Genomic DNA, 26,258 nt, shown 5'->3' with positions numbered 1-26,258 from the left:
TCCTTATACTGCTTATATGGATAACATTGTATCTATACTGGTTATATGGGTAACATTGTGTCACAGGTGAGAAGCGGACCACCCCGTCGCGGGTCACGCTCTTCCTTCTGTTCCCACCCCGAGGAGGTCCCAAAACAACCCAATGACCAAACAGACGAGAGGAATAAAATGTAAACAATTGTATTAAATATTAAAAATACCACAAATAGGGGGATTTAAATACTTAAAAGGTTTGAGTCCTGGGCTTGTAGGTTGGACATACAGGTGAGTATACAAGGAGGTACACTGGGCTCTTGGCTTTGGGCGTACAGGTGAGTATACAGGGAGGCACACTGGGCTCTTGGTTTTGGGCATACAGGTGAGTATACAGGGAGGTACACTAGCTCTTAGCTTTGGGCGTACAGGTGAGTATACAGGGAGGTACACTGGGCTTTTGGTTTTGGGCGTGCAGGTGAGTATGCAGGGAGGTACACTGGGCTCTTGGCTTTGGGTGTACAGGTGAGTATACAGGGAGTTACACTGGGCTCTTGGCTTGGCATACGGGGATATATACAGGGCGAGTACAACTGGGCTTTCAAACTGGCGCTCTCCACCGCCACGCCGGGTGGGAAAAAGCTTCACAGGTCGCGGATGTGTATGTGTATCAAGCAGACGTCCAGCGCCACCACTCCGCCCTTCCGACACAGGGCTCTTCCTTCGGTCTAGGAGGTGATCCTGACAACACTGACAACAATACAGCACTGCAATTGTCCAAGTGTATACACGTCAAAAAGACTCACCCACCGCACTCCACACACTCACAGTGATATATGGTCCGAATCACAACATTGGGCCGGGTTTGTAGTCGTGGGTAATCGAGAGACTGAGGCAATGGACAACCACATGAAAACGTCCAGGCCACGATCCTTAAGCCCACTTTTTCCTCTTCTCACTGGGTCCCAACACTTTACAATGACTAAAATGAGCTGAAGTGACAGTATCAACACAAGCAGTATAGCAGGGCAACAGCAACACGAATTCCAAACACAGCGCACTGTTCCTTTAACTTTTTAGTACTTCCCTCTGTCTTGCCGATGTCCCATGTATCCACGGCCGGGTGTACAATAATTGCTTCGTTTCGTTCATCGCCCATTTCTCCCCAATCACTGACCGCCCTGCCCGGAGTTGCCGGAACTGGCTGGGTGTTTCATGGACAATGGTCCGGGTGGAACTATTTCTGCCATTTTAGGTTCCGCTGTATAAAGTCACTCCGTGACATCATTGTAACCTATACTGCTTATATTTCATTAATGATAAGCTATATTTTTTGAAGTAATAACGTTTGCCTGCAGAGCATGCACTTCAACATTTTGGTTCAAATGATAACTCCGCCTCACATCTCTGTCAATCAAGGAATTTGTTTTTTCTGCAACCAATCCACTTATTAAAATGTGTTTAAAACAAGCCTCTCTTGGTCGACTATTAGGGGGCAGCCCTATAGCATACTACGCTTTTTTGTTCATCAAATACTTTTGTGTCAAATCCGCTTAAACCCACCCCTAGCCCATTTAGAAATACCGTTTGTTAAGCAAAATCCATGAGTATGATAAAAAATGCTAATTAACAAGAAATCACGCCAAATGCACTTAGCAGGTTTTGCATCTGAGCTAGCTATTTGTTTCCCAGTTGTAAACTTGTGATTATATTTTTCATAAGGCTTAATAAAAGCTGTTGGGATGGATACTTAAAGAAATCTGATTTCTCCTTCATTTATGAATTAACAACAACATACAGTACCATGTCCTATAATAAGCATTAATGACAAGCCATGAGGTCAAACACAACCCCCAGGTGGAGATAATAGTGGCAGTGAAAGTGGATTGCAGTGAATGGAAATTATAAAAAAAAATCTTTGGAACCAATCCCTGGCTGTCAACTGCAGCTACATCTACATTTCTGGCAGGCATTTATGCATTTGGCAAACACGTTTATCCAAAGCAACTTGTGCATTTGAAGTACATTTTGGCATACACAAATATTGGGTAGGATAGTCCATTTTAATTTTAATTGGATTGGTACGCTTCAAAATTCTAAATAGTATTTCTGACCTACTCACAGCGCATTCTGAGATTGCTTTACCCTTGAAGGACATTTATTGCGGTCTTAGATCTGATCCAAAACAAAGTTTTTATGCAACATAGTTTTTTACAGCCTTTGAGTCGGCCACAATCTTTTGATACCTTAAAATGATGTCTTGAAATAGATCAAACATCTCAGTACAATAATTCAAAATGTAGTCTCTTTGTTCTGCTTTATAAGGTTCTTCAAAGGTTTGAATTTAATCATAATTGTTTAAGTAGATAGGTGTATGATATATCAGTGGCCAATATTATTGGTGAATAATTATGAAAATGTCACCATTAACAAGCTAATAGTAATCTTACGCATATATTTTGTTTAAAAATAGTTATAGTATGTACTAGTGATGGAAGGTCTGATTCTTTTTATTGAGCTAGTTCTTTTGGATGATTTGTTTCAATAAACTAGTTAAAATATCAAGTGTGTTCATTTGAACATCTTAAAACCGAAAGTAAACAGGTTTCCCTCTGGGAAGGTAAGCATTCATTAAAAATGAGCAAATTAAATATTTCAAATCAATATTTAATGTTCCTTACCTTACTTAAAAGGTAAACAGCCATTATAAGCAGGATAATGTACAGGCAGCCGGTTGTTATTGCAAAAAAAACCCTTCAGTGTGAAATAAACTTCGTGCCGTGTCCTGATCCCACTCTCAGGGCTTATTTCTGCAATAACAACCAACTGCTTATACATTATCCCTTACATGTCATGTACGACTGACCAATACTAATAAGCCTGCATCTTGGATAAGTTTCCTAAACGTTTCACACCTACAGCCACATTGTAGACAGTACAGCACAAACGCGGAAGAATAAAATGTCAAAATAATGATTTTTTTTATAATATGTGACCCTGCCTGTGAAAACCCAGCTTAAGTCATATATTTGTGATTTACTGTTTTATACATAAAATCATACTACATAATGTAAAAAAAAAACATTCTGTGCAAATATACTGACTGAGTAAGGTCATGGCAAAGATTAAAATGAAACAAAAATCAATCAGTTAAATCTAATTAAAGACTTTAGCCTGGATTTCACAGACAGGGTCATATGTGCACATCTTGTAACTGACTGTTCATTCATTGTAAAGTCCATGATGTTACATAAACACTTTAACATGCATGATGTTCAGGAAGCTAAACTGTACTTTGTCTTGATTGAAATAATTAAACCAATAATTATTTCCTTTATATAGAACTTATAATTAAATATATAACTTTAATTAAATAATTAAAGTGAAGGCCAGTACAGCGTTGGGTAAAGAGTATGACAAAGGGCTTTGTGGGCGCTAAGCACTGCAGCTTATTGTAGCAAATTGGATTTCATGAATAGCTAACGAACACAGCGCATATCAGTATTTGTTAAATGATGGGCTGTCACAGACTGTTAATGTGGCTAAATGTGTCAGAGAGGTACTTTGGTACAGAGGTCCTGCTTAAACCCCTTCACATTTAAATATTTCTCTTCTGAAAGAGAAAATGAAGAAACAAACACGTCTGCCAGAATTATGGAGACTGATGTGAATGACAAAGCGGTTCATATGATGCTGACAACTTCCTGCTGTTCCTTTACGAAGTATAATAACTCTGAGATAGTGTTTAAAGCAAATCTCATTAAAGACAATGACACTTTGTGAAATGAGCGCTGGCACCAACGACCATGCCACACTCAAAATTGCTTAAATCACCTTTCTTTTCCATTCTGACATTAAGTTTGGAGTTCAGGAGATTGTCTTGACCAGGACCACACCCCTAAAGGCATTGAAGCAACTGCCATGTGATTGGTTGATTAGATAATTGCATTAATGAGAAATTGAACAGGTGTTCCTAATAATCCTTTAGGTGAGTGTAGTTCACTTCAATGAGTGAATGAAAAAGAGTGAGTAAATTTGGATATTAAGCAGCGGAAGCGCTGCAGGCAACATCTTGTGTTGAAACGTCTGCCATGAGATATTTGGGGTCAATTAAATTGCTGGAATCAGCAAACATTCATTTGCAGTATCCATTAACATTTTTAAAGTTTGGTCAGACTTCACCAGCATGAAACATTAAAGTGTTAACTTTAAAAGAAAAATCAAGGGATGGAAAAATTAAATAATTCCCACTTAGTGTTTCTATAAAATTGTTTTGTGTAGACGTGATTAGGCGATAAAACCAGTGAAAGTTCGTGGTGTCCACTTGCAGTAATGAATCTTTAACTTTGCCTGCAGGAGATGTACTGGCTGAATGTAAGTAGGTTATACACACAATTTTACTTGCCGTTCAGTGTTCACTTACCCCAGTAATGATGGATGAAGATCTTACACACAGATGCTACAGAGCACAAGATCTGAATGTATAAAATCTTACCTGAGAGAGTTTGTTCCACAAGTCATCTCTTGCTGCGTTCCCATACATGTGCGTCATCAAGTAATCCTGCAAACAGACAGAGACGCAAATGAACAGAGAACCCACATTAAGGGCGTTTCACACGGTACGCGGCAACCGCAAGTGTTTAGATCTTTTTCAGTAGGAGACGTGCGAAATGCGGCTAAACGGTGGTGGCTACAGAGGTAAAGCGGAGTTGGTCCACACACCTTGCTCATGCACCCAAAATCCTGTCCTTCTCCGGACATGGCACTTCATGGCAGGTGCAGTTGAAGATAAACATTTGCACTAAATGCTGCACAAAACGCTTCCAATACAAGAGAAAAGCTGAAGCCGTGCTGCGATTTTGCCGCTTGCCATGTGAAACGGCCTTTACACATTTGACTCAACTTTTGTCATTTTAAGTTCAAACAGTGGAAATGAAACGCAGAGGACTTAAACTGCTTAGGGAATGTAAATGTAGGTGGTCAAGTAACAGTAACACTGCTAATCATGACACTTCAAAGTCTACTATACGCAAATCAGTAGCAGCTGTTTGCATGTGATTTGCTGTCAGTACGAGGTGGACCATAAGGAGACCAATTAGAGGCTGATTATGTGGTTTAACTCAATGCTGCAACTCAATGCTGCAACTAAAGAGTAAGATACTGTACAAACACAACTACAACATTTGTTCTTGCTTTTCAGAAATATATATATATATATAATAAAATATATATATGCTAAGGGCGCAGTGATATTAAATAGAACTGTTGGGTGAAGCGGTCATAGCAGTGTTTTATCGTGAATAAAGCACACCTATTGACCAATCAGAATCAAGGATTGGAACTAAACTACTTTGTTTGGCGGAAGAGTAACATTTGTACTAATATAATTACAACTTATTTGTGTTTTATTTTATGAAATCCTGCTAACGTTATGCATATGAAGTAACCGTTTTATAAAAGCAATAAACCCCGCGAAGCAGTGGGGTTATAGTGCATTTTATAACAGCTAAGGGGGTCCGCTTCGCGTCGTGCTTAACAACACCCCTTAGCTGTTATAAAATGCACTGGTAACCCACTGCTTCTTGGGGCTTATTGCTTTATTATACAAACTAAGTTTATTAACTTTAGGTTAAAGAGTTAATTGGGCACCGGCATGTGCGAAGTGTCATTTTGGACTGAATTAACTAATTCAATAATGCAACCACATATGGAATCAGTTCATGATACTGGTTATCCAATTTGCATACAATATGGAACCAAAACATCTGTATCTAATTTTCTGCAAACATCTTTAGCACAACAGCCAAAGTAGATCATAAATAATTCATTATTCATGCTCCTAAACCAACAACTTTCCTCAAAAGTGATACGAGAAGAAATAAGTAGACAATTTTCTTCAATGTGAAAGCAATGTTATTAGGTGGATTGTTGGTGAGGTGTTTATTGATTAGAAAGAGAGAGACTTTTCATAAAAGAGGAAAGACAGATGAAGGCAGACAGAAGCAGCTAAACGCATTGATAATGAGACAGAACATCTAAGCTGCTGAGAGATCAGAAACTGAATGTAGAGATTTCTGGCTATTTTATCTTGTGCTCAAAACAAATTACTGGCAAGAGGCCATTAACACTGCTGGGATCCCACGAGCTGTCAGGTACCTGCTGAGCGCTGACAAACATGACTATGGACCATTGAATCCAAATCACATCCAGAGGATAAAGTCTGACGTCCTGGAGTTTATTTATTTTTCTAAGTGTGCAACAGCTCTTTGGTCAGCCTTTTTTACATTTTACATTCTTATTACATTAATATCTGAAAGTGGGTTTAAAAGCTATGTACAGGGTGTGTAAATAAGAGAGAGAGAGAGAGAGAGAGAGAGAGAGAGAGAGAGAGAGAGAGAGAGAGAAGTGGGGTTTTCATGAAGCAAAATGTGAAAAAAGAAAAACAAACAAATGTGAATTAGGTGCATTTCTATCAAGTTATTTAAGCGAATAACGGTGGTATTGGTAACCAACAGTAAATAAAGCAATGCATGCTTGGAAAATGGAGACAGGACTGCATTTACAGTAGTTAGGATTGGGAAAGTTATACATTTCATACCAGTGCATCTTGTAATTGCCAAACTAAATGCTGTGCACAGAAAAAGAAATGCAAAAATGTTCGATGCAGGCACTAGCAGCAAGGGCATTGCGATGATGTCGAGCACCATATATGGTAAAGACAGTGACAGCGGAAACAGCTTGACGGTCAGTCACGTGGGTTTAATGTTCGTTTTGTCAGAATTTATACGGGAAATACGTTTCCATCTCCCATTATTTGCATATACTAAGTCAAAAACCACCTCAAGCGAGCGTAAAAACTTTTTTGGGGGGGAATTAAGGGATTTTTATTCAGAATTTGGAATTTCATTCACTCACTTCTTATGCGATACTTTAACATGCACATAAAATCAGGGTAATGGAAACCCAGCTAGAGAGACAGAGAGACGGTTAATGGTGGTATGGGTGTCAACAACAGCGTGCCGGCTGGTTAAGCATTCTGAACACAGCGCTGTCTGTCTGTTAGCTTAGTTATGCAGAGACACTGAAAAGAAGAGATGCTACACAAAGAACGAGAGAGAATGAAAGAATTGAAATCGGACAGAGAAAATCCAACAGTAGATAAGAGAGGATTGTGACCTTTCGGTCGAAATGTAAGCAAGAAAGCGTATCAAAAAGCTCCACAACATGGTTTTTAATTTCTAATATGACAGACCACTCCCACTTGTGTTTTAGCCAACTGCCTCTGGTATCTTGAATACAGAAAATGTGTTTACAATGAAGAATCTTAAAATGTAGTTAGCATCTACAGTATGTAACATCCATAAAATTATTGGCGCTCATGACAGTTTGCATTTAAATGGGCTTTAACTGTTAGGATCTTTTAACATCCTTTACATCCTAACATCTGTTTTAATTAAATGCTTACATGTTATGTTAAACCCACAGCAAAGGATAGCACTAATACTCAGCCCTAGATATCCATTATTGACATCACAACTACACAAAATAAGATCCTGTAAATGTGCTGGATATGTGTTTTAATGCAGCCTGTTTGAGTTTAATTCATTTAACTGATTTTAGTAAGACAAAAACCATCAATGTAAACCATTGTAGCAGCAGGTTACTATTTAAATATTTCAGACTGTCAGTATTTCTGATAAGAAACGTATCTCTAAAATAAACATCTGCTGCTTTTAACTCAAGCGTGATGCATCACATGACACGGTGACAAGCTGTCACAGCTCTAAAGTTAAGCATCACATGTAAACTGCATAATCCTCTAAACACTTGGAGAAAAATCACATATCACATTCAGAACAATCTCAGAGGACTTGAGAATTTAACATTAGTTGAGATAAGCATGTCTTATTTGTAACAACATTCATTACAGAATAGAGAGAGTGGAGGGAAGAGAGAGAGACTACTGACTTACATTAAGTCCTCTCTGGAATACCGGTTGTCCCATGACATTAGCCAACATACGGATCAGAGCGGCTCCCTGCAGACACATAGTAAATACACAAAACAATATTATTTCGTTTAATTTATTTTTAATAGAGATCAAATTATTTGACTCTTTAAAAGTTTACATTGCTAATTATTTTAAGAGTCAATGCAAATTTTCTGGAAGCATATTAGTTACACACATTATTATACATGTTACCTAAAAATTGTTTATTAATAGTACTTTTTAATTACTATAATAACTATTACCGTTTATGTAGTACACAAGGGCACCATAAACAAAGTACAACCAAAAATGTATCTAGAGCTCCATAATATATACCATAATATATATTTTTTCTTTTTATGAGTCTGTGACGGCCCCTGAATTCTGAAAAAAAAAACGCTTTTAGCAAGCACCAATCACAAACCTGCACATACGTAGCTGGTTGACAGTTGACAAGGCTATTGGTGGACGAAGGTAAAACATGAGAATAAAAAAAAACATGTGTATTGTATGTACATTACATGTTCCATCGTTTCTTTCATGATTTGAATGACTTTCAGAAATGTATTTTATAATGACATGGTAATGAAATAGATTATGTCTGGTGTGAGATGAAATGTTTACTTTGGCACTAGAGTCTTTTGAGGACATAAAACCTCACAATCTCTCAGTGAAACTCTCAGTTCTTTTAATTAAACTATATCTCTTGTACATCTGAAAAGCAGTATAACAGCATAACACTATTGAAATCAGTATCCACACATACAGTAAACGAGAACAACTTTAGAGAAAAAAAAAGTCAAACAAACTAAGGGCCCTATCAAGTGTTTTTTGCTAAATTCAGGCCAACGCAGTTATCATTTTCACATTCAGTGTCACGTTGTTTAAAAATAGCAAATGCAACTAAAATAGACTACCGATACGACATTGACCTAAAATCTGCTTTAAGGTCTAAAGTGCCTATATATTTTTATATACATTTTGTTTTATTATACAATTGACAGTAATATGAATACTACGCCAGTGTATCCAAATGTACAAATGATTTTTTTTAAAATGCTACCCCATGGATTTACAGGTGCTGGTCATATAATTTGATCATCAAAAAGTTAATTCCATTCAAAAAAGTGAAACTTGTATATTATATTCATTCATTATACACAGATTGATATATTTCAAATGTTTATTTCTTTAAATTTTGATGATATAACTAACAAATAAGGAAAATCCCAAATTCAGTATCTCAGAAAATTAGAATATAGAGGGTATGCACATGACGTCACCTTCGGCGAAAGTGACTGCAGTTACGCCCACTGAGTGGCAAAAGAGAGAACGGCAGCTTTTGTGTACACTGAAATCAGTGAAAACACGGTAAAAACGCGTCTAAATGGGAAAAGGCTGTTGTGTGATAGACTGTACTAACAGATTAACAAGAATTCGGGGCTATCGTTTTACAGACTGCCAAGAAACACAGAAAGGAGAAGTAAATAGATCGTTGCTAATGTCCACAGACCACAGGTTGGTTGACAAGTTGCTAGGGTCACTATTTCAAGTATTTGTATTTTATTTGTGTTTTTCTTTGGAAAACATACATTCCAAAACATATATCATAATTTTTACTCTATTACATTTTATAAATAAAAGTTTTTGTTTTACATTTAATATTTATGTACATTAACGTACTTTTAATCAAGTAAAAGTACATAATTTTAATCTTATTAGGTATTAAATAAATTTTAATATATATAAAAGAATACACAATATGATTCTATGCTTTAGAATGTAAACACAGCACAGCAGCCGCTATGAAAACCAGCCATTTTGTTGAATGTTTGCCACTCAACAGGGCGTGTTCCGGTGTGGTCCTGACCTGAGCATGTGTTGCGGACACTGTGATTGGCTGTTAAGCCGAAAGTATACTAGGGACGTCCGCGTATGCGCGCCGTCCGCATGACGTCATTTTCGTCATCAGGAGGGTCCGCGGCCGGCCGCGCGGACCGTCCGCGTGCAGCCCAAAATTTGAGACCGCGCGGACAGTGCGCGTACAGTCCGCGTACGACAGCGCATGCGCGTTAAAATATTTAGACAGGACACTCCACTATAAACAATTATACAAAGGAAATAGACAGCATTTGCACACACACTATCGTTTTTCTTCTTTAACCTTTACTTCTTCCAAGAACAGAAAGCTGTGGAGCATGTTTGTTTGATTCCTGTTCTTTGTTGTCTTGTTGTTTGTTCTAAACTGTGTTTGCAATGGTGGATCAGTTACATTTCTTCACCTATCCTAATGTTTTAATGTACTGTAAATGTCTCCAAATCAGTGCTGCCCTGACAGCCTGTTAGACTAATAATTTGAATAAGAAACGTGTGCGCGCGCGAGCCGGACGCGGACGCGGAAAAAAAGTATACCCGGGCCTTTAATGTTTCTGCCTTGTGTGAATGTACTCTAAGTGTTCAATGGACTTAATAAAAGATAAAGCTTAAATAAACAGCCTTTTACAGATGACAGTGTAAATGTAACTTTTCTAAATGACCATAATAAAAAGAAAGTGGACATGTGGGTAACAGAACAACCAATGGCAACGTTTTATAAAAACCAACCTAAACATTAGTCTTTAAACACCCAGATTGTGCTAAAGACCTGAATGACACATCTAATCATGCAGTGAGAAGAGATGTGCTATTACTCTCCTAAGCAATCAGGCTTTCCATGTAGATCATAGATGAAAAAAATCATAAATTGAGAAATCAAATTTTTCAGCTTTCAAATTGTCATTGTACTATAAAAACATCCTGCACGTTGCAGAACTTCTTTGTGAAATTCTGACTACATTTTTTAAATGAAGCTTGACCACAAAATCCATTCTGAGATACCAACATAATGTAATCCATCCTACACCAAATGATGAGAGCTGCTCTTGCCTTCTTATATGCGATCCAGTCAAACACCCTGTCGATGTCTGTGGCTTCAAACACTTCTTGAGAGATTGGATGAGAACTGGCCAAACCGTCCAATAACATCACTTCATGTAGTACATCAGTCAGAAATCTCTGGTTCTCCTGCAGATGGAGAGAGAGAGGACAGAGGCTGGTTACATCTGGTCTACTTTATTATTTTTTATAGTTTCATTCACACAAACCTGTCAAACCTTTGAAATTCACACCTGCTGAAATACAACTAAAGACTTTACTCCTGCAAATTAAGGCAAACCATTCTGAGGCAATAACAACTAAACATATTTTAATATTACATTGCTATAAACAATATTAAAATATTTTTTGTGTGTGTGTTTTATGTTATTATCAAGTACCTCAGCATGCAAATTCAATTTTCCATGGTTTTTCCATGGACTACCCATACTGTAGGACTTCTGTGTTAGGGAAGCTCATTAAACAAAACAAAATGTTAACTGTATAATCATAGAAACCTAAAGTTTATATTAAATCTAAGAATCAGCTAATTTAAATAAAAAAACATTCAAGACATCAGCATTATATTAGCATATCAACAGCAGAAACTCTCATATAATCCAGAAATGTGCTTCAGTCATACTGTTTTCCTGTTGCTTGTTTGAAAGTGAAAGTATTTCAGTTACTGTTGAATGGATTAAATATTAATTAGATATTATGAATTAAATATGAAACCATTACATCGCAAGTTCATATTCAGAGCATCATCATAATGGGCCACAATGTGATGACTGATCAAATTCAAAATGACAGTTCAAATATAAACTCAATAAATATTTTATAATTAGCTTATATTTATTAAATAAGCAAGACAAGTAAGAGAAAGCTAGCAAACTATCAGGATTATTAACAAGTTTGGCTTTGGTTTCTTGATATTTTTTATTTCACCTTTTTCTCAGAGGCATAATGAATAATTCTTGTTCATTAAAGCTTTTGACAGCTTGATTAAAATCCTACTTAAGACATTAATCCAGCACGGCAGGAAGTTTAAATCAAACGATTTAGACACAAACAAAAAGCATACTGGAATTAATTCAGACACAAATGTTAAATCCATTAATAGTTGTCAATATAAGACAATCTCTATCCAACAACCATTGCTATCCAAACCTACATAAAATTTTCAAAGCTTTTGCATGAACCAGTTTTTAACATCCTATAAGTTTAGAAGAATATTTGATTGGTGAAACCTGATCCCTTGTAATTTTATTAAACCACTATCATTTAACCAAACCTTTCCATCTCATATTATCCACCTTTATTACACGGCTCTCTGGAATGCTTGATTCTGATTGGTCAGTTGAGACATTTGCAGGTTCGTTCTTTTCGAATAATAACCGCTCCAAAATAATAACGCATAGCCGGTACTACTTGCACGAGTAATATCGCTCTGCGCCAATAAAGATCAATAATGATTACTGTCTGTGTGGCGCCATCTTGTGACAAACACTCGACAACCACGACAAGAGACAGACAGCTTACTGAGACTGAACTTGACAAAATAGAGCATGACAGCTACGAAGCACACAAACAAAAAAATACAGAATGGGGATTAAAACTTCTCAAAGAGAAAAAATGGAGACAAGTATGAAGCAGAGGATCTTTATAAGGTATTACGATCATTTTATGCATCTGTGCAAAGTTTCGCGGAAGGATAAAAATGTTAATTTAAAACAAATATGCCAATAAAATGTTTCAAATTCATATTCATGTCCAGTTTTTTTTCTTATGTGGCAAGTAGCCGTGTAATAAGCGGGATAATGTAGAGGCAGCCGGTAGTTATTGGGAAATAAGCCCCGACAGTGTGATCAGGACCCGACGCGAAGACATTATCCCTTACTTATTTCATATGTGGAAGTAAGTGATGTGGCATTTCCCTTTTTGTGCGAGACACCCGTTTCAATATCCAGCCGGTAGAAAACAGTGTTGAGGGAACACGCATAAAACATGATTTAAACAGTTATGGTTAATATTCACTACACCTGCCATGTATGACCCAGTGTGGGGATGAAATTAAGAAGTGTCCTGATAGATCATATGAAGATATATTCAAACATTGTTAATGCTCATTGTAACGGGTCTTCAATGCGCAACTACTGTATAAAAGCACAGAGACATACCTGTATCTTTACAAAGTGTTTGTACATGGAATAGACCAAGACTTTGTGTTTTTAACCTTTTCAGGATATGGTTTTAAATGTCCTTCTGATGCAAGTTTTTTTTTAAACGGCAATTGTTTTTTATGGCGACACATCAAGCTTCACGTGATCCGACAGCAGTATGTTTCTCATTTAACAAGAATTGTTTGCTGTTATTTGAATAATTTAAGTTATTTGAACAAAATAAAATAATAAACATATTAAACTATTACATGTATTCAGTATCGTTTTCGTTTTATGAAAATATTATTACAGTCGCTTCTTATGCACTAGATAGAGACATGAGCTTAAGAAATTATTTGCTTATTTTTAAATTATTCGCTTTTTTATTTAAAACACAACAAAAAGTAAGCGCAAACACATTAAGAACTATTGTAAACATTAACTAATAAACAGTTTATGTCATATATATTCTGTACTGTACTGTTTTTCTAATAATTTATAGTAGCAGAATAAATAAACCAGCTAAATCAGCATATTTTTACCGCATAATATTAGTTGTTTTTAAACAAATATTGTATTTATTGTTGACTAGCAGTTTCCATGAAAGGTTTTACTAGATGGATGTGTGGATACAGATCATGGGTGTGTGCATGCCTGGAGTATGGTTATAAAAAATGTTTTGTAGAAATGTACTGCGTTTGTACCAGCTATTATGGCAACCTCTAACTGCACAAATTATGCCGATCTTCCTGGATTTCATTAAATAGTCAGTCAAAACAGCACACTCGTGTCCCTCGCAATACGACTACCATTAGCTTTAGTGGCTCACCGGAAGTCTTACACAAAGGAGCTCAAAGATGGTTGAGTCCACATTTACATCAAAAATAAGGTGGATAAAGATCTGCTGAAGGTTAATAAAATGACATGAGGCATAAAACAGATTTACATATAAACAAAGCATATGAAACCCAAATCGATACAGAGATTGTTATTCCTAGTCCCACACTAAAATCGATCCGTGTTAGTTAGATGGCTTTCTGCTCTGGCTTTAAAATGAAATGACCCTTTCTTGATTTCCATTCACTAAAGGCAGCAGCTAATGATGGGTGAAATTCCCTTCGATGGAATTACATCTGTGGTCAATAACTTCTAGACACACTCCATGTGCATTGCTTAATGGACTGTTGCAATAATGTATCCTTCATATTTATCTTCCGACAAAAGGTCTAAGAGAAACCAGCAACTTTTTAAAATCATCAAGTCAATTACTGTTAAGGACACAGACTGCAATACTGCCCAGCGTTCTGGACAGTAACCCTGGGGCAATGCCTGATGGGTAATCAGCTTCTATAAGTGTCTCAATGGCATCCAGATAGGAAGATGACAAGATAAACAGGAGAAAGAAGAGTTATGAGCAGCTGAAGGATCTGTTGCCCAATTTAATGACCTCTTATTGAGCTTTGCCACGTTATATCCAAGTTTATGTTTAGACTCCATCTACGAAGCATGAAATATTCATCTTGAGGTGAAATGGTTATGTGCTATCAAGCAGCTGCTGAAGTTTATCCATCAAAGCTCATGAGATGTGAAAGGTTTAATCACCTGGTTGATGCCCATGACTGATGGGGCGCTTACACTAGACTTTGAGCATCTGAATATTTTTTGGACGTTGCTGCGAATATGGGAGGGTAGCTCTTTGTCCATCTTTGCTTTTTAGTGAAGAAAGGTCATGCTTTGACATACCAATGTTTTACTTGTCACATGTCTTCACGTGATACGTATTGCAGGTCAAAGTTCACCAGATTTAAACTGGTAAGCAGGAAAATGCAAAATATCTTCGCACAAGCATTTGTTTCTGGTCTGACACATTTGCATGAGTATGAACAAAAGTCAATGGAAGGATAAGTGTAGTGTGACTGCCTTAAAATGGCATACAGCAGTAGGTATGAAATAGGACAGATGGGTCAGTAGATGTACATGTGATGTTGGATATTTAGTTTATATTAAATATTAAAGTGAATGAAGTAAGTATATAATGAGTGCAATTAAATACTCTACAGGAAGCTGTAAATGTTTTGACTTATGTTACCACCAGGTAATTTAAATTTTAATAAGCTACAACACCAATATCACAACATAATTGAAATGACTTTTAAATCCTAGTTATTTAAACATAAAAATGGAAGTGGAATTCTTTTTTTTAAGTGCATATAGTGGACTTCTATTGACCCCAATGATTTGAAGGTCCAAATTGCAGCTTCAAAGGGCTCTAAATAAACCCAATTGAGGCATAAGGGTCTTATCTAACAAAACAATCGTCATTTTCACCAAACAAAAATAAAAATAAATACTTTTTAATCCCAACTTCTCATCTTGCACTGGCCTTGGGATGCACGTCTGCAACTTCACGTATCCATGTCGAAAGGTCACGCATGACGCATCTCATATTTTTGTCATTTTTATGGTCATGACTACTTTGATGCTCTAAATAACATAAGTAGATTATCGGGTTTTACAGATGGGGTCACAAAAATACTTCCATAGTTTCATCAGTAGAGATTTAACCCTGTACTCCATTACAAAACCATGCAGAACAATCATTGAACTTATTGACTCCTGTGGAATGCCTGGTCATTATGAATTAAAGGCATGCTGTGTCTATTTCCAAACAGAAATTTTAGCTATGTGAGGTTTAACATGTGCAACTACCGTACAAATCAAGACTTGTCACAGAGCTGCTAATGTGCTGTCGGTTTTGATCGTCCATTAAATAATTTTGTAACACACAGTTGCGAAACAGATTTAGTGAATCAAATTTTGTGTGTCATATTGAAATTTAGCAAATAAATTTTTGTGAGTCACACGGGTAGAAACAAGTCAATACAGTCAGAGTATCATTGTGTAATGCATTTTTATCTGTAGCACTGTATATTACTTTCAATATGTAGCCTCATATCTTCTAATACAGTAATAAAATACTATACATATATATACATATATACATAACATAAACATAAGTTTTACTGCATACAGCGAAACATGACAGCAACAGCTGAGTAACAGCATGATATCTTTATGCAAATGAGGTCAACCTATGACTGTGCTCATAATAGGAATCATAAAAGCTGGAATAATGAGCTCACAGTTGACATCATATCCTGTTCTCCTTTTTTTTTTTAAATATGCAGATTAAGAGATTAAATAAGAAACAAATTTCCATTAGTAAGTGTGAGAATTTTTGTTCCATTTTTACAGTATTATCAACAATTTTAAAAGATGAATACTATGATAACAATAATTTTCTCTCCTGTGTGGGTATGCAGTTGACAGTATGACAGGGAACTTTTGTTACATCAACGGATGTAAAGCTTATTGAAATTGTCACAGGCATCAGATTTTTCCTTTCTTCTTACCAGCATCTTTCTGGCTATATTCATAATGAGAATCAGAACTCAATAATGTCCACAGTTATACCCACATTCACACTGTCTTATGGCATCAGATAATTTGGATTAAAAAAAGAAAAAAATCTTACCATGTTCCACTTTGGAAAGAGGAAGTCAGTCCCAATATATTCAAAGTAATGAGCAAATCCCTCCTTTAGCCAAACGTCCTCCCACCAAACTGGTGTGACCAGATCTCCAAACCACTAGTCAAGAAAACACATCAGCAATCACCGACAGAAAACAAGCTTAAAGGAACAGTTTGCAGGATTGTGGCCAAAACTGGTATTGCAATCACAAAACGTGTGGCTAAACTGGTACTGCAATCACATAACTGGTGGCCAATACACAAAATGACATCATAAACATTAGTTGAGTGCTGCAACTCCACTTTTTAAATGACAATATCCTGGCCAGACCACTGTTGTCAGTGATATAAGTATTTGAAATGAAAACGATTTCTTAATGTCTAGTGACATATCAAGGCCATTTTGTGATTAATTGATATACATTTCGTACATACTGTTCCTTTAATTATTATAGACATATAACAATAAGGGGGCAAATACACCAAAGTGTTTAACAGCGGCTAAAAACACCAGGCGGACGCCAACTGTGGGAGGTTGCCAGCGTTTCGATTTTGTTTATCGGTAGCTCGGCCGAGCATGGAAAGACCTTGAGCGCCGACTGCTGACATTTTGAAAATTGTGGTGCTTTTATTGGAAACAATTGAAAACATATGCCAGTCACAGCCGTAAATGCCTTGATGTACACGCTCCCAATGATGATGGGCAAAACATTATGACAAACTTAAACTGCATTATGCTTATGGGTAAATTAGACTTATACTGAATAACAGTGACCTAACCAACCTGATCTCACAAGAATTTGTACACATTTTATGACTTGGCTAATTTGTACAAAGTGAATCATATAAAAACTATAGATTATCATAAAAAACTTAAGGTGGTTGTACGAATTAATACAAATTAGCCACCTTGTAAAATACGAACAAATTGCCATGATATTGCATTGTCCTACTAGTCTCGGCTAGAAATATTTTTTTCGAATTAAACAATTTAATCAGACAACATTCTGTTTCACATGTTGTGTGTATGTACTTAGCAAAACTTTGGGCTAGTTGCACAGATGGTGGGGATGCCTAAAGCAAACGAGTCAAAGTGACTAAGGGGTATTCTGAAAAATTTAAGTATTTTCAACTGGCTGCAGCACCGACGCGCCTGGGAAAAAGAGCTCTTGATTTTAACGCAAAATGTGACCTGCCCTAACAATGTACAGTCCTCACTGTAAATCAAAAAGATTATATGGATGTAATATGTACAAGCTTTATCACATCACATATGGTCAGAACATTTACCGTTATATCGAATGTTTGTACCATATGTCAGTTTAATACAACAACTTGTGCTTCTAACACCAGAGCTTCTTAAATCCCTTATCCTGCCTGATTAAAACATAAACATTGCAAATAACATCCACATACACATATCCTAAAAATGAATCTTGTGTGACTGATACGCTGTAAATTGGGTGAATTTAGATCATGATTTTAAATGCAAGTCATTGAACCCCATTTGCTGGTTGGGCATACCAAGATGGCAGCTTTAAAGGAATGGTCCATTTTCTTAAAAGAAAAATCCAGATACTTTGCCCACCACAGTGTCATCCAAAGTGTTGATGTCTTTCTTTGTTCATTCGAGAAGAAATCATGTTTTTTGAGGAAAACATTCCAGGATTTTTCTCATTTTAATGGACTTTAATGGACACCAACACTTGAAACTTAACTCAACACATAACAGTTATATTCAACGGAGTTTCAAAGGACTATAAACAATCCCAAACGAGGCATAAGGGTCTTATCTAGCAAAACGATTGTCATTTTTGACAAGAAAAATAACAAATATACACTTTTAAAGCACAAATTCTCGTCTAGATCCGGTCCAGCGCGACCTAACGTAAATGCGTAGTAACGTTAGGGAGGTCACGTGTTACATATATAAAACGCACATTTGCGGACCATTTTAAACAATAAACTGGCACAAAGACATTAATTAGTATCAGTTGACATACAACAACGTCGGAACGGTCCTGTTTCTCCACAATTGTAAACACTGGGGCGGAGTTTCGCGTTCGTCATCTGTGACCTAAATACGTGGGGGCACGCTGGCGCATCATGACCGGATCTAGACGAGAAGTTGTGCTTTAAAAGTGTATATCTGTTATTTTTATTGTCACCAATGACTAGATAAGACCCTTATGCCTCGTTTGGGATTGTTTATAGTCCGTTGAAACTCTGTTGAAAAAAACTGTTAAGTGTTGAGTTAAGTATTAATTGTTGGTGTCTATTAAAGTCCATTAAAATAAGAAAAATCCTGAAATGTTTTCCTCAAAAAACATAATTTCTTCTCGACTGAACAAAGAAAGACATCAACATTTTGGATGACATGGTGGTGAGTAAATTATCTGGATTTTTCTTTTAAGAAAATGGAATATTCCTTTAACTCTGATGTGGCTTTACTTCTCATGGTTACGTTAAGCATTCTATGTGCAATTCAGTCAATTATATACATCAGTGAGCAGACCACTTAGCTACAGTTAGTAATGTTACATTACTTTCAAAATCTCAGTCTCCACACCTCCTACATACAGCAAATAAGAGAATATGTAAAAAGCACAACAGAGCTGGCAGATTCAAAACGATGACTCAAACTTTGGCACATTTAGTGCTCACATTGTTACACTGTTATTGTACACTGTCACCCCATGAACAATGATAATGGCATGAAATATAATTTAAAGGATCTGCCTGTAATTCTTGTGTTTTGTCATTTTTGCCTTATCGAGCAGTTCAACAACACTACAGTATAATGTCAAAGAGAGCAGGAACAGTGAGATCTTCCACAATAACAGTAAAACAGAAGCCCATTCCTCAAAAAAGTGACATTAAGAAAGACAGACTGAATGAATATAAACTGAATACTGAATAATAAAAAGTCTAAAACCAATTGAGAATTACTCTGAAGGGCCATATAAAATCGAACATGTCACAAGACTGACAACAACCTGAAGCCCTCAACCAAACTGAGGATCTTCTACCTAAATCCCTGAATAACTGAAACTGTATTTTGCTGACATTTAACAAGGTCTGTCTGTTGTTTCAACCTTGTGTTTGTAGGCTAAAGGGCTTTTTCTCTAATGCAAACCTTAGAAAATGAAAGATACCCCACAGATGCATTCAGTGTACACTCGTATGTTAGGTAACACACAGAATTTGGGAAATGAATGTGTTTTAACGACTCGCCTATAGACCAACCCCTCAAAGTTATTTGGGACAGAAACGGTCAAAAGTGGACAAAAGAGAGGGAAAAACACCAGGTGTAAATGGGAATACTTCTCTTTCGTCCACTTGTCATCCGATTGACCAAAACATGTCTACAGTAACTACCAGGTGTAAACGGGGCCCTAGCGAGCTGTCATCCTTGACAAAATTTCAATTAATCTTATGCACATTGTCTTAAAATCTGTTATGAATGACAACAAAATGATTTATTCATCAGCATTCAGCGCGAGTGTGAAATCCCAATTCCACATGTGTATACAGAAGCTGTCTTTTATAAATGAGGAAACACAAGACCAACCAAAAAACAAGAATCATTTCGACTACACTCAACTCTCATCAGAAGCTCTAATGAGCTCAACATTATTGGCTGAATAACTTCATATGGAGAACTGTGCAGGTGACGCCTGATCGTTTAACTCTGCGAGTGTGAAATGAGATGATAATAATAGTGATTGAGTGAGTGTGACATATTAAAACACATCACTGACTGGGGGCAAATTTAGCAACAATGATACCAAAATTACTCCGTATGGAGAGAAGAGGTGTCTCTGGAGAGAGGTGGTTTTGCTGCCCCAGACATCACAATGAATAAAACTATAAAATAGCACAGAGTAAATTATAATAAAATTCACATTATAACGAAAAAATATATAGTTTTATATTAAACAGAATAGCCGAGTTCACACCACAACTATAATGATAAAGAAACAAGCAACAATATCGTTGGGATCACTTTCTGAGCAATTTTTTCCCACTTGATGAATGATAAACCAATGACAGCCAATCAAATCTATTTGAACTTCAAGTGCACACGCATTTAGAATGAAGCTGTGCACAGTGGAGAAGCTCATCGTTGAGGTCTATTACTTAAAATGACCTCAGGTATCCAGCGCTTATGCAGTTGCTGTGAAATTCACTACGTAATGTTTTTTTCCTCCCACACTGACTACGGCAAAAAGTAAGATATTAGATTACACAAACTACTAGATTCACTGTTTAGAGTTACGTGAAAAGCAGCGTGTTGAGGACATCTGCTAGTTACCCACTGTGTCAATGCAACAAGAACAGCGTATTTACTAGGGCCGGGACTTTAACGCGTTAATTAAGATTAATTAATTACACAAAAAAAATTTTTACGCATTTTAATCACACTTATTTTTGCACCGCGGAACATTTCTCATTGGATGAGTTTCGGAAGACCGATTATACTGGAGCACCAACTAGTTCATGACTTCAAACAACAACAAACCACAGTGAACATGAACGAAGAAGCTGATGAGATCGCTTTGGTTGGCCCCGTGGATGGGAATTTTTTTTATAAAAAACGAACGGATGGAAGCGTCGATAAGAGCATGGTTGTGTGTAAGCTATGCAACAAGGAATTCACATATCACCGAGCACATCGAGCCTCAAGTATCATCTCAATGCAAAACACATAGCAGCTAGCGTGGACGTTAGCCCGACTCCGAGTACAACGACTTGGTTGAACAAAAATAAACAATATTTTGTTGCTTAAGCTTAAGTATTCAGTCATTATTCATGGTATACTAAAAATCCCTGTGAAAAAATAACTTCTCAATGTTCTCAGATCAAATATTTATATGTGATTAATTTCGATTAATTAATTACAAAGCCTCTAATTAATTAGATTATTTTTTTAATCGAGTCCCGGCCCTAATATTTACATATTCATGGACATGTAAACAATTGCAAACGTTTTAACTACAAAAAAAATATGCAATATTAGTTGAAGGTACAATTTGTAAGATATTTGCGGTAAAATATCCAAAAACCACTAGTCCAGTGTTATATATTTTGTCCAGCTGATTACTAACAATATCTATAATGTTTTCAACTACTTGTAAATTATGAGAAAATTGCTGCCCTTATCAGTGACACGGGGCAGTGCAGTCGCCTGTAAATGACGTTAATATCTACGTTTGTTACCGCCTTTACTGACGTAAAAACCACATGACAACAGTGTCGTGGACAAATGCGGAAGTAATAGTGTCTGTCGGGCCACTCGTTTTTTTTATGGTAAGTTTGTTCATCTGAAGACTTAATTCTGTGCTGTGTTAACAAACCATCGTATTGGACTAATACTGTAACATCTATGACTAACAATTGCGTTTTGAACATTACATGAAACCTTACATAATGAAAAAAAAACGATGTCATCAAACGCAACATTTATAAAACTTGATTACTTTACCTCATCCGTTAACATGATTTCTGGTTTGCCGTCTGATTGATGGCCATCAGCGTTTGAGTTAAAGACAACAAATCCCATCAGTCCACGCTGCTTCAGAGCGTCATCAATCTACGTCATTGTTATTGATTTGATCTGGCGCCACCTAGCCGCGCGGATTATACAAATTGCATCTGTAAAGACATTAAAGCGGAAGTCCACCCTAAAACAACATTATGCTCCAACACTATATTTCATGACATACATGTAGTTGATTGGGCTGCCATCAAATGTACTAACTCCATTTTAAAAATTAAAGCTTTTAACTGCTACAGTAACGGTGATTTGACGCGTCGTCAAATCACCGGAAAAAAAATGCACGACTACATAATTCTGAACGTTCTAAATGGGGGCGGGTCTTGAGGCGAGATGATTGACAGAAGATGATAACGTTCTTTGATTGACAGCTGCACAGGAGCTAACGTTAGCTTGCTTTGCTCGTGTTCATAATAACAACAACATGATAATAACTTTCTACGTAGTATGTTTACCGTAGTTACACAAAACAAGCAACAACTAAGCCAAATGATGTTTTAGATATTTTTACAATTTTACATTACCTGAGTCTGCAGAAAAACTGGGCTGAAAAACATTACTCAAAATCTTTCTGACGAAAGTGCTGGCTGCATATTCAAATTTTCGAGTGGTTTGTCAGCTGAGGGTCGCGTTGATGTCAACAATAAAAACTCCCGGTGGCCTGAATTTGTTGTCCTTACATCCACATAGCCTACAGCACAGGTTCTAGTAATCTTTTATCAAGGGTTTTGGTGATTTCCCCTTCAGAGACAGTTAAAGCGGAGTTACTCTTTGGATGGGTTCGTCTGCCGGCTAACTTCAAGTTGACTTGAGTTGATTTGAGAGCAAGTTGAGCGGTAAAAGTTGTTATTAGGCTTGTTAAACTTTATGTGGCGTTGCAAGAATCGACAGCCGGATGACGTCAAAGTACCGCGAGAGCGATTCGTGAAATCATATGGAGGAGTTTGCTTTTAAATCGCTCTCGCGGAACCTCGATGTCATCCGGCTGTCGGTTCCTGTGGCGCCGCATGTAGTCAAACAAACCTGAAGACTGCATCGAACAGTGGTTAGTGGGTGGAGCTAATGATTCAGTTTCGCGCAGTGCATTCTGGTTAATTGAGTCCATTAAAGACCGTTACGAAAATTCCGCTTCAACACACTATCAATCTTATAATTAAAATCGTGAAAATTTCTTTTTTTTTCCTCATGTAAAATGCAAAATGAACATAAATTACCCGTGATAACAGGCTAAAATGTCTAGATTGGACTTCCCCTTTAAATGGCAAGTGATTTGTGCTAGTGCCGCGCACATGAGCGAATTAGCATAACGTTATCATTATCGTCCGGTGATGTGGACGCTAATATAGTTATCGTTATAGTTAACGTTGTAGTTATCGTTATAATGTGAACGGTCCTTAACAAAGAGTCCTGTTGTTCACTGATCAATTTTCTGCAGGTGCAAACATGATTAACCTCCTAAGACTCCTAAGAATTATTTTGTTGTTTGCACCATATTTAATTCTGTTTAACTGGAACCTGTTGTACACAAACATGGACAATTGCACTGCTTCATGTTTAAAGACAAATATTTGGTTATTATATTTATTGGTTCTTCCTAACCCCAAAATAGCTGGAAGAAATCTGAAAAAAAGACAAACCAAAGCTCGGGTCTTAGGAGGTTAATCAGATGTCAACATGTTGCCACCAGACTGAGCTATAAGTGCACAGACAGAAACCTTTTATAATATATGACATAATACGAGCTGGATGATCCAATGCATTTTAATGAATGAGACATATGTCAGATAATCTTAAAGGAAAACACCACTGTTTTTCAGTATTTTACTATGTTCTTACCTCAACTTAGATAAATTAATACATACTTATCTTTTTTCAATGCGTGCACTTAATCTTTGTACAGCGCGTTGTGAATGTGTTAGCATTTAGCCTAGCCCCGATCCTTAGGATCCAAACAGGGATGAATTTAGAAGCCACGAAACACTTCCATGTTTTCCCTCTTTAAAGACTGTTACATGAGTAGTTACACAAATAAGTATGGTGGCACAAAATAAAAAGTGGCGATTTTTAAGTGGATAAAAATGAGAACTATATTGTATGGCGGAACAGCACTTAGTTTGCAACACTTCCACCTCGGTGCTCAGTAACATCAAGTTTGAGCGAGAGGGGGAGTAGTCAGGAGTGATGCTGTTACTGTGCCAGAGGTCAAAGTGCTGTTAAAAACGCATAATAGTACACTATTTCAAACATACTATTTGTAAATACAACGATAAAGAGACTTTTCCCCTGAGCCCAGTTTAACAGCTGTTATAATATGCACAGCACAAAGCTGGACTGTTTAAGCTTTAATATATTCACGGAAATTAAATAATAATTACAAACCAACTGCCAATATTCATCAGGGCTATGCATGCTTGAAGTGTAAACACTAGAGTGGTAATTCGTTGTTATACTCATTTACATTTAGTAAAGGCAACAACATACGGGTCAGCTTTGCACATTACTGCTCAATATTATTATATCGACCCTACTGCCACTTCTTCTCAATTATTCTTCATCATGAAACAGAAGGAATATATCCCGAGAACAGTGAGACCCTGTGGATTTTTGCTTTAGAAATATGCATTGTATTACCGTTTCTCAAACAGTATCATTTTATGGCCGCCTGTGAGAGTGTTTTACTGTATAATGCTGATGGTAGTTCACGCAGAGCCGTATTATCTGTTGCAGACACAAGAAAATGAGCGATGTGGTAATTTTTATCCCTTTTCCTTCTGACAAGAGTAGAATACAAAAATACAAATAGAAAGAGCAAAAATAAACCACTAAATGGGCCGCATTTCTGTTTCATTCACTAAGCTCTTTATCAAAGGAAACAGCACCTTCAAACACAATGCAGAGCTGCATTCAGCAACACAATGAGAAGATGAATCCAGAACAATAATGCTGAATGCAGAACATCTCCAAGAAGCTCATACATAATCCACCATAACAAAAGCTCTAAAAACCAAGCATAAGGATTGCAAACAATGGAGAATGGCATAAGTTCCCCAGTGTTTTCTTTACCATACATGCTGATGATGTATGGGTGAACTTAAGAGAACAAAAAGTCAACAATGAGCGAGGGATGTTAACAAAAGAAACCTTTGCTATCTCCATCCCAATGGGCATGATGTCCTAAGTCACTTCTATACAAGCTCCAAATACTCAATTACATCTGCTACCGCCTGCACTTTAACTCCACAATGAATTATCTTTACACTCTCTACGGCATCACTATCTGACTTAAACTATTTGTCCTCTGAGATTACAAGATAAAACAAGCAAACACATTTTGGAGGTGATAAATATCACTGCATTAGGAATCTACTGCTAGTTCTCAGCCTATATGAGTACTAAAGGAACATGTGAAGGCAGGAGAACTTGTTTGTGATGGTTTAACATGTCATCTTGTTTTAGAGGGGAGATAGGAGATGCCTTAAAGTGGATGGCAAATTTTCAGTCCTGATTAAGGTAGTTGATGTTAAACTTTAAACTAGCAACACAAAATATTATACAGTGACCGTGATGTATCTGCGAACAAGATTGGAATAAATGAGGGCTTTATCATTTATTAGGAATTATGGTATCAAGACCTTAAAGCAGGCGTTGGCATTCCTGATCCTGGAGGGTGACTGTCATACAAAGTTTAGCTCCAACCCTTATCAAAAGATTAGGAGCTTAACAGGACCAGGAATGCGAAAATGTAATTTAGAACAACCCATGTGTGTGTTTTACCTGGTGACAGATCTCATGCACCACCACCATGGTGAGCTCCATCTGATAGGAGAAAGAGGAGACGTCAGGATCCAACAAGATCTTCTGCTCCACAAACACACTCAGGCCCCAGTTCTCCATAGCTGCATACGGATGCTTGGGAACTGCCAGCAGATCTGCGCACAGTGAAGTAAATCACAGGTTAATAAAGAGGAATGATAAAGATAATGGTTAAAATAAAGACATCTAGACCATGCACAAAGTTTTTGCTGGGTCATTCTACATAGTTAATGTTAATAACACACGGTAATCCGGAAGCTGCAAATCATTTTGACAGGTACAGTTTATTATTACACAAAAATCTTTTAATGACATTATA

At 36.9% G+C, this 26,258-nt stretch overlaps 1 protein-coding gene across 4 annotated transcripts in view; it reads right to left on the bottom strand.

The window, feature by feature from the left end:
- Positions 1-26,258, bottom strand: part of LOC129432078 (thyrotropin-releasing hormone-degrading ectoenzyme-like) — a 142,359-nt gene that overhangs the window by 42,650 nt on the left and 73,451 nt on the right. For all 4 annotated transcript variants that reach the window (XR_012369322.1, XM_073867166.1, XM_073867177.1 and 1 more), the window contains 5 exons: positions 25,901-26,055; positions 16,574-16,687; positions 10,889-11,026; positions 7,946-8,011; positions 4,469-4,534 (listed from right to left, as the gene is read on the bottom strand). Coding sequence is in view for 3 of the 4 variants with exons in the window: in XM_073867166.1 (XP_073723267.1) it covers positions 4,469-4,534; positions 7,946-8,011; positions 10,889-11,026; positions 16,574-16,687; positions 25,901-26,055 (539 nt within the window). In the remaining variant the exon portion in view is untranslated. The remainder of the gene's footprint in view (positions 1-4,468; positions 4,535-7,945; positions 8,012-10,888; positions 11,027-16,573; positions 16,688-25,900; positions 26,056-26,258) is intronic.

Source organism: Misgurnus anguillicaudatus, chromosome 1, assembly GCF_027580225.2.
Source record: "Misgurnus anguillicaudatus chromosome 1, ASM2758022v2, whole genome shotgun sequence".
NCBI lineage: Eukaryota > Metazoa > Chordata > Actinopteri > Cypriniformes > Cobitidae > Misgurnus > Misgurnus anguillicaudatus.
The sequence above is the reverse complement of the archived record's forward strand: the minus strand, read 5'-3'. Positions and strand labels throughout refer to the sequence as shown.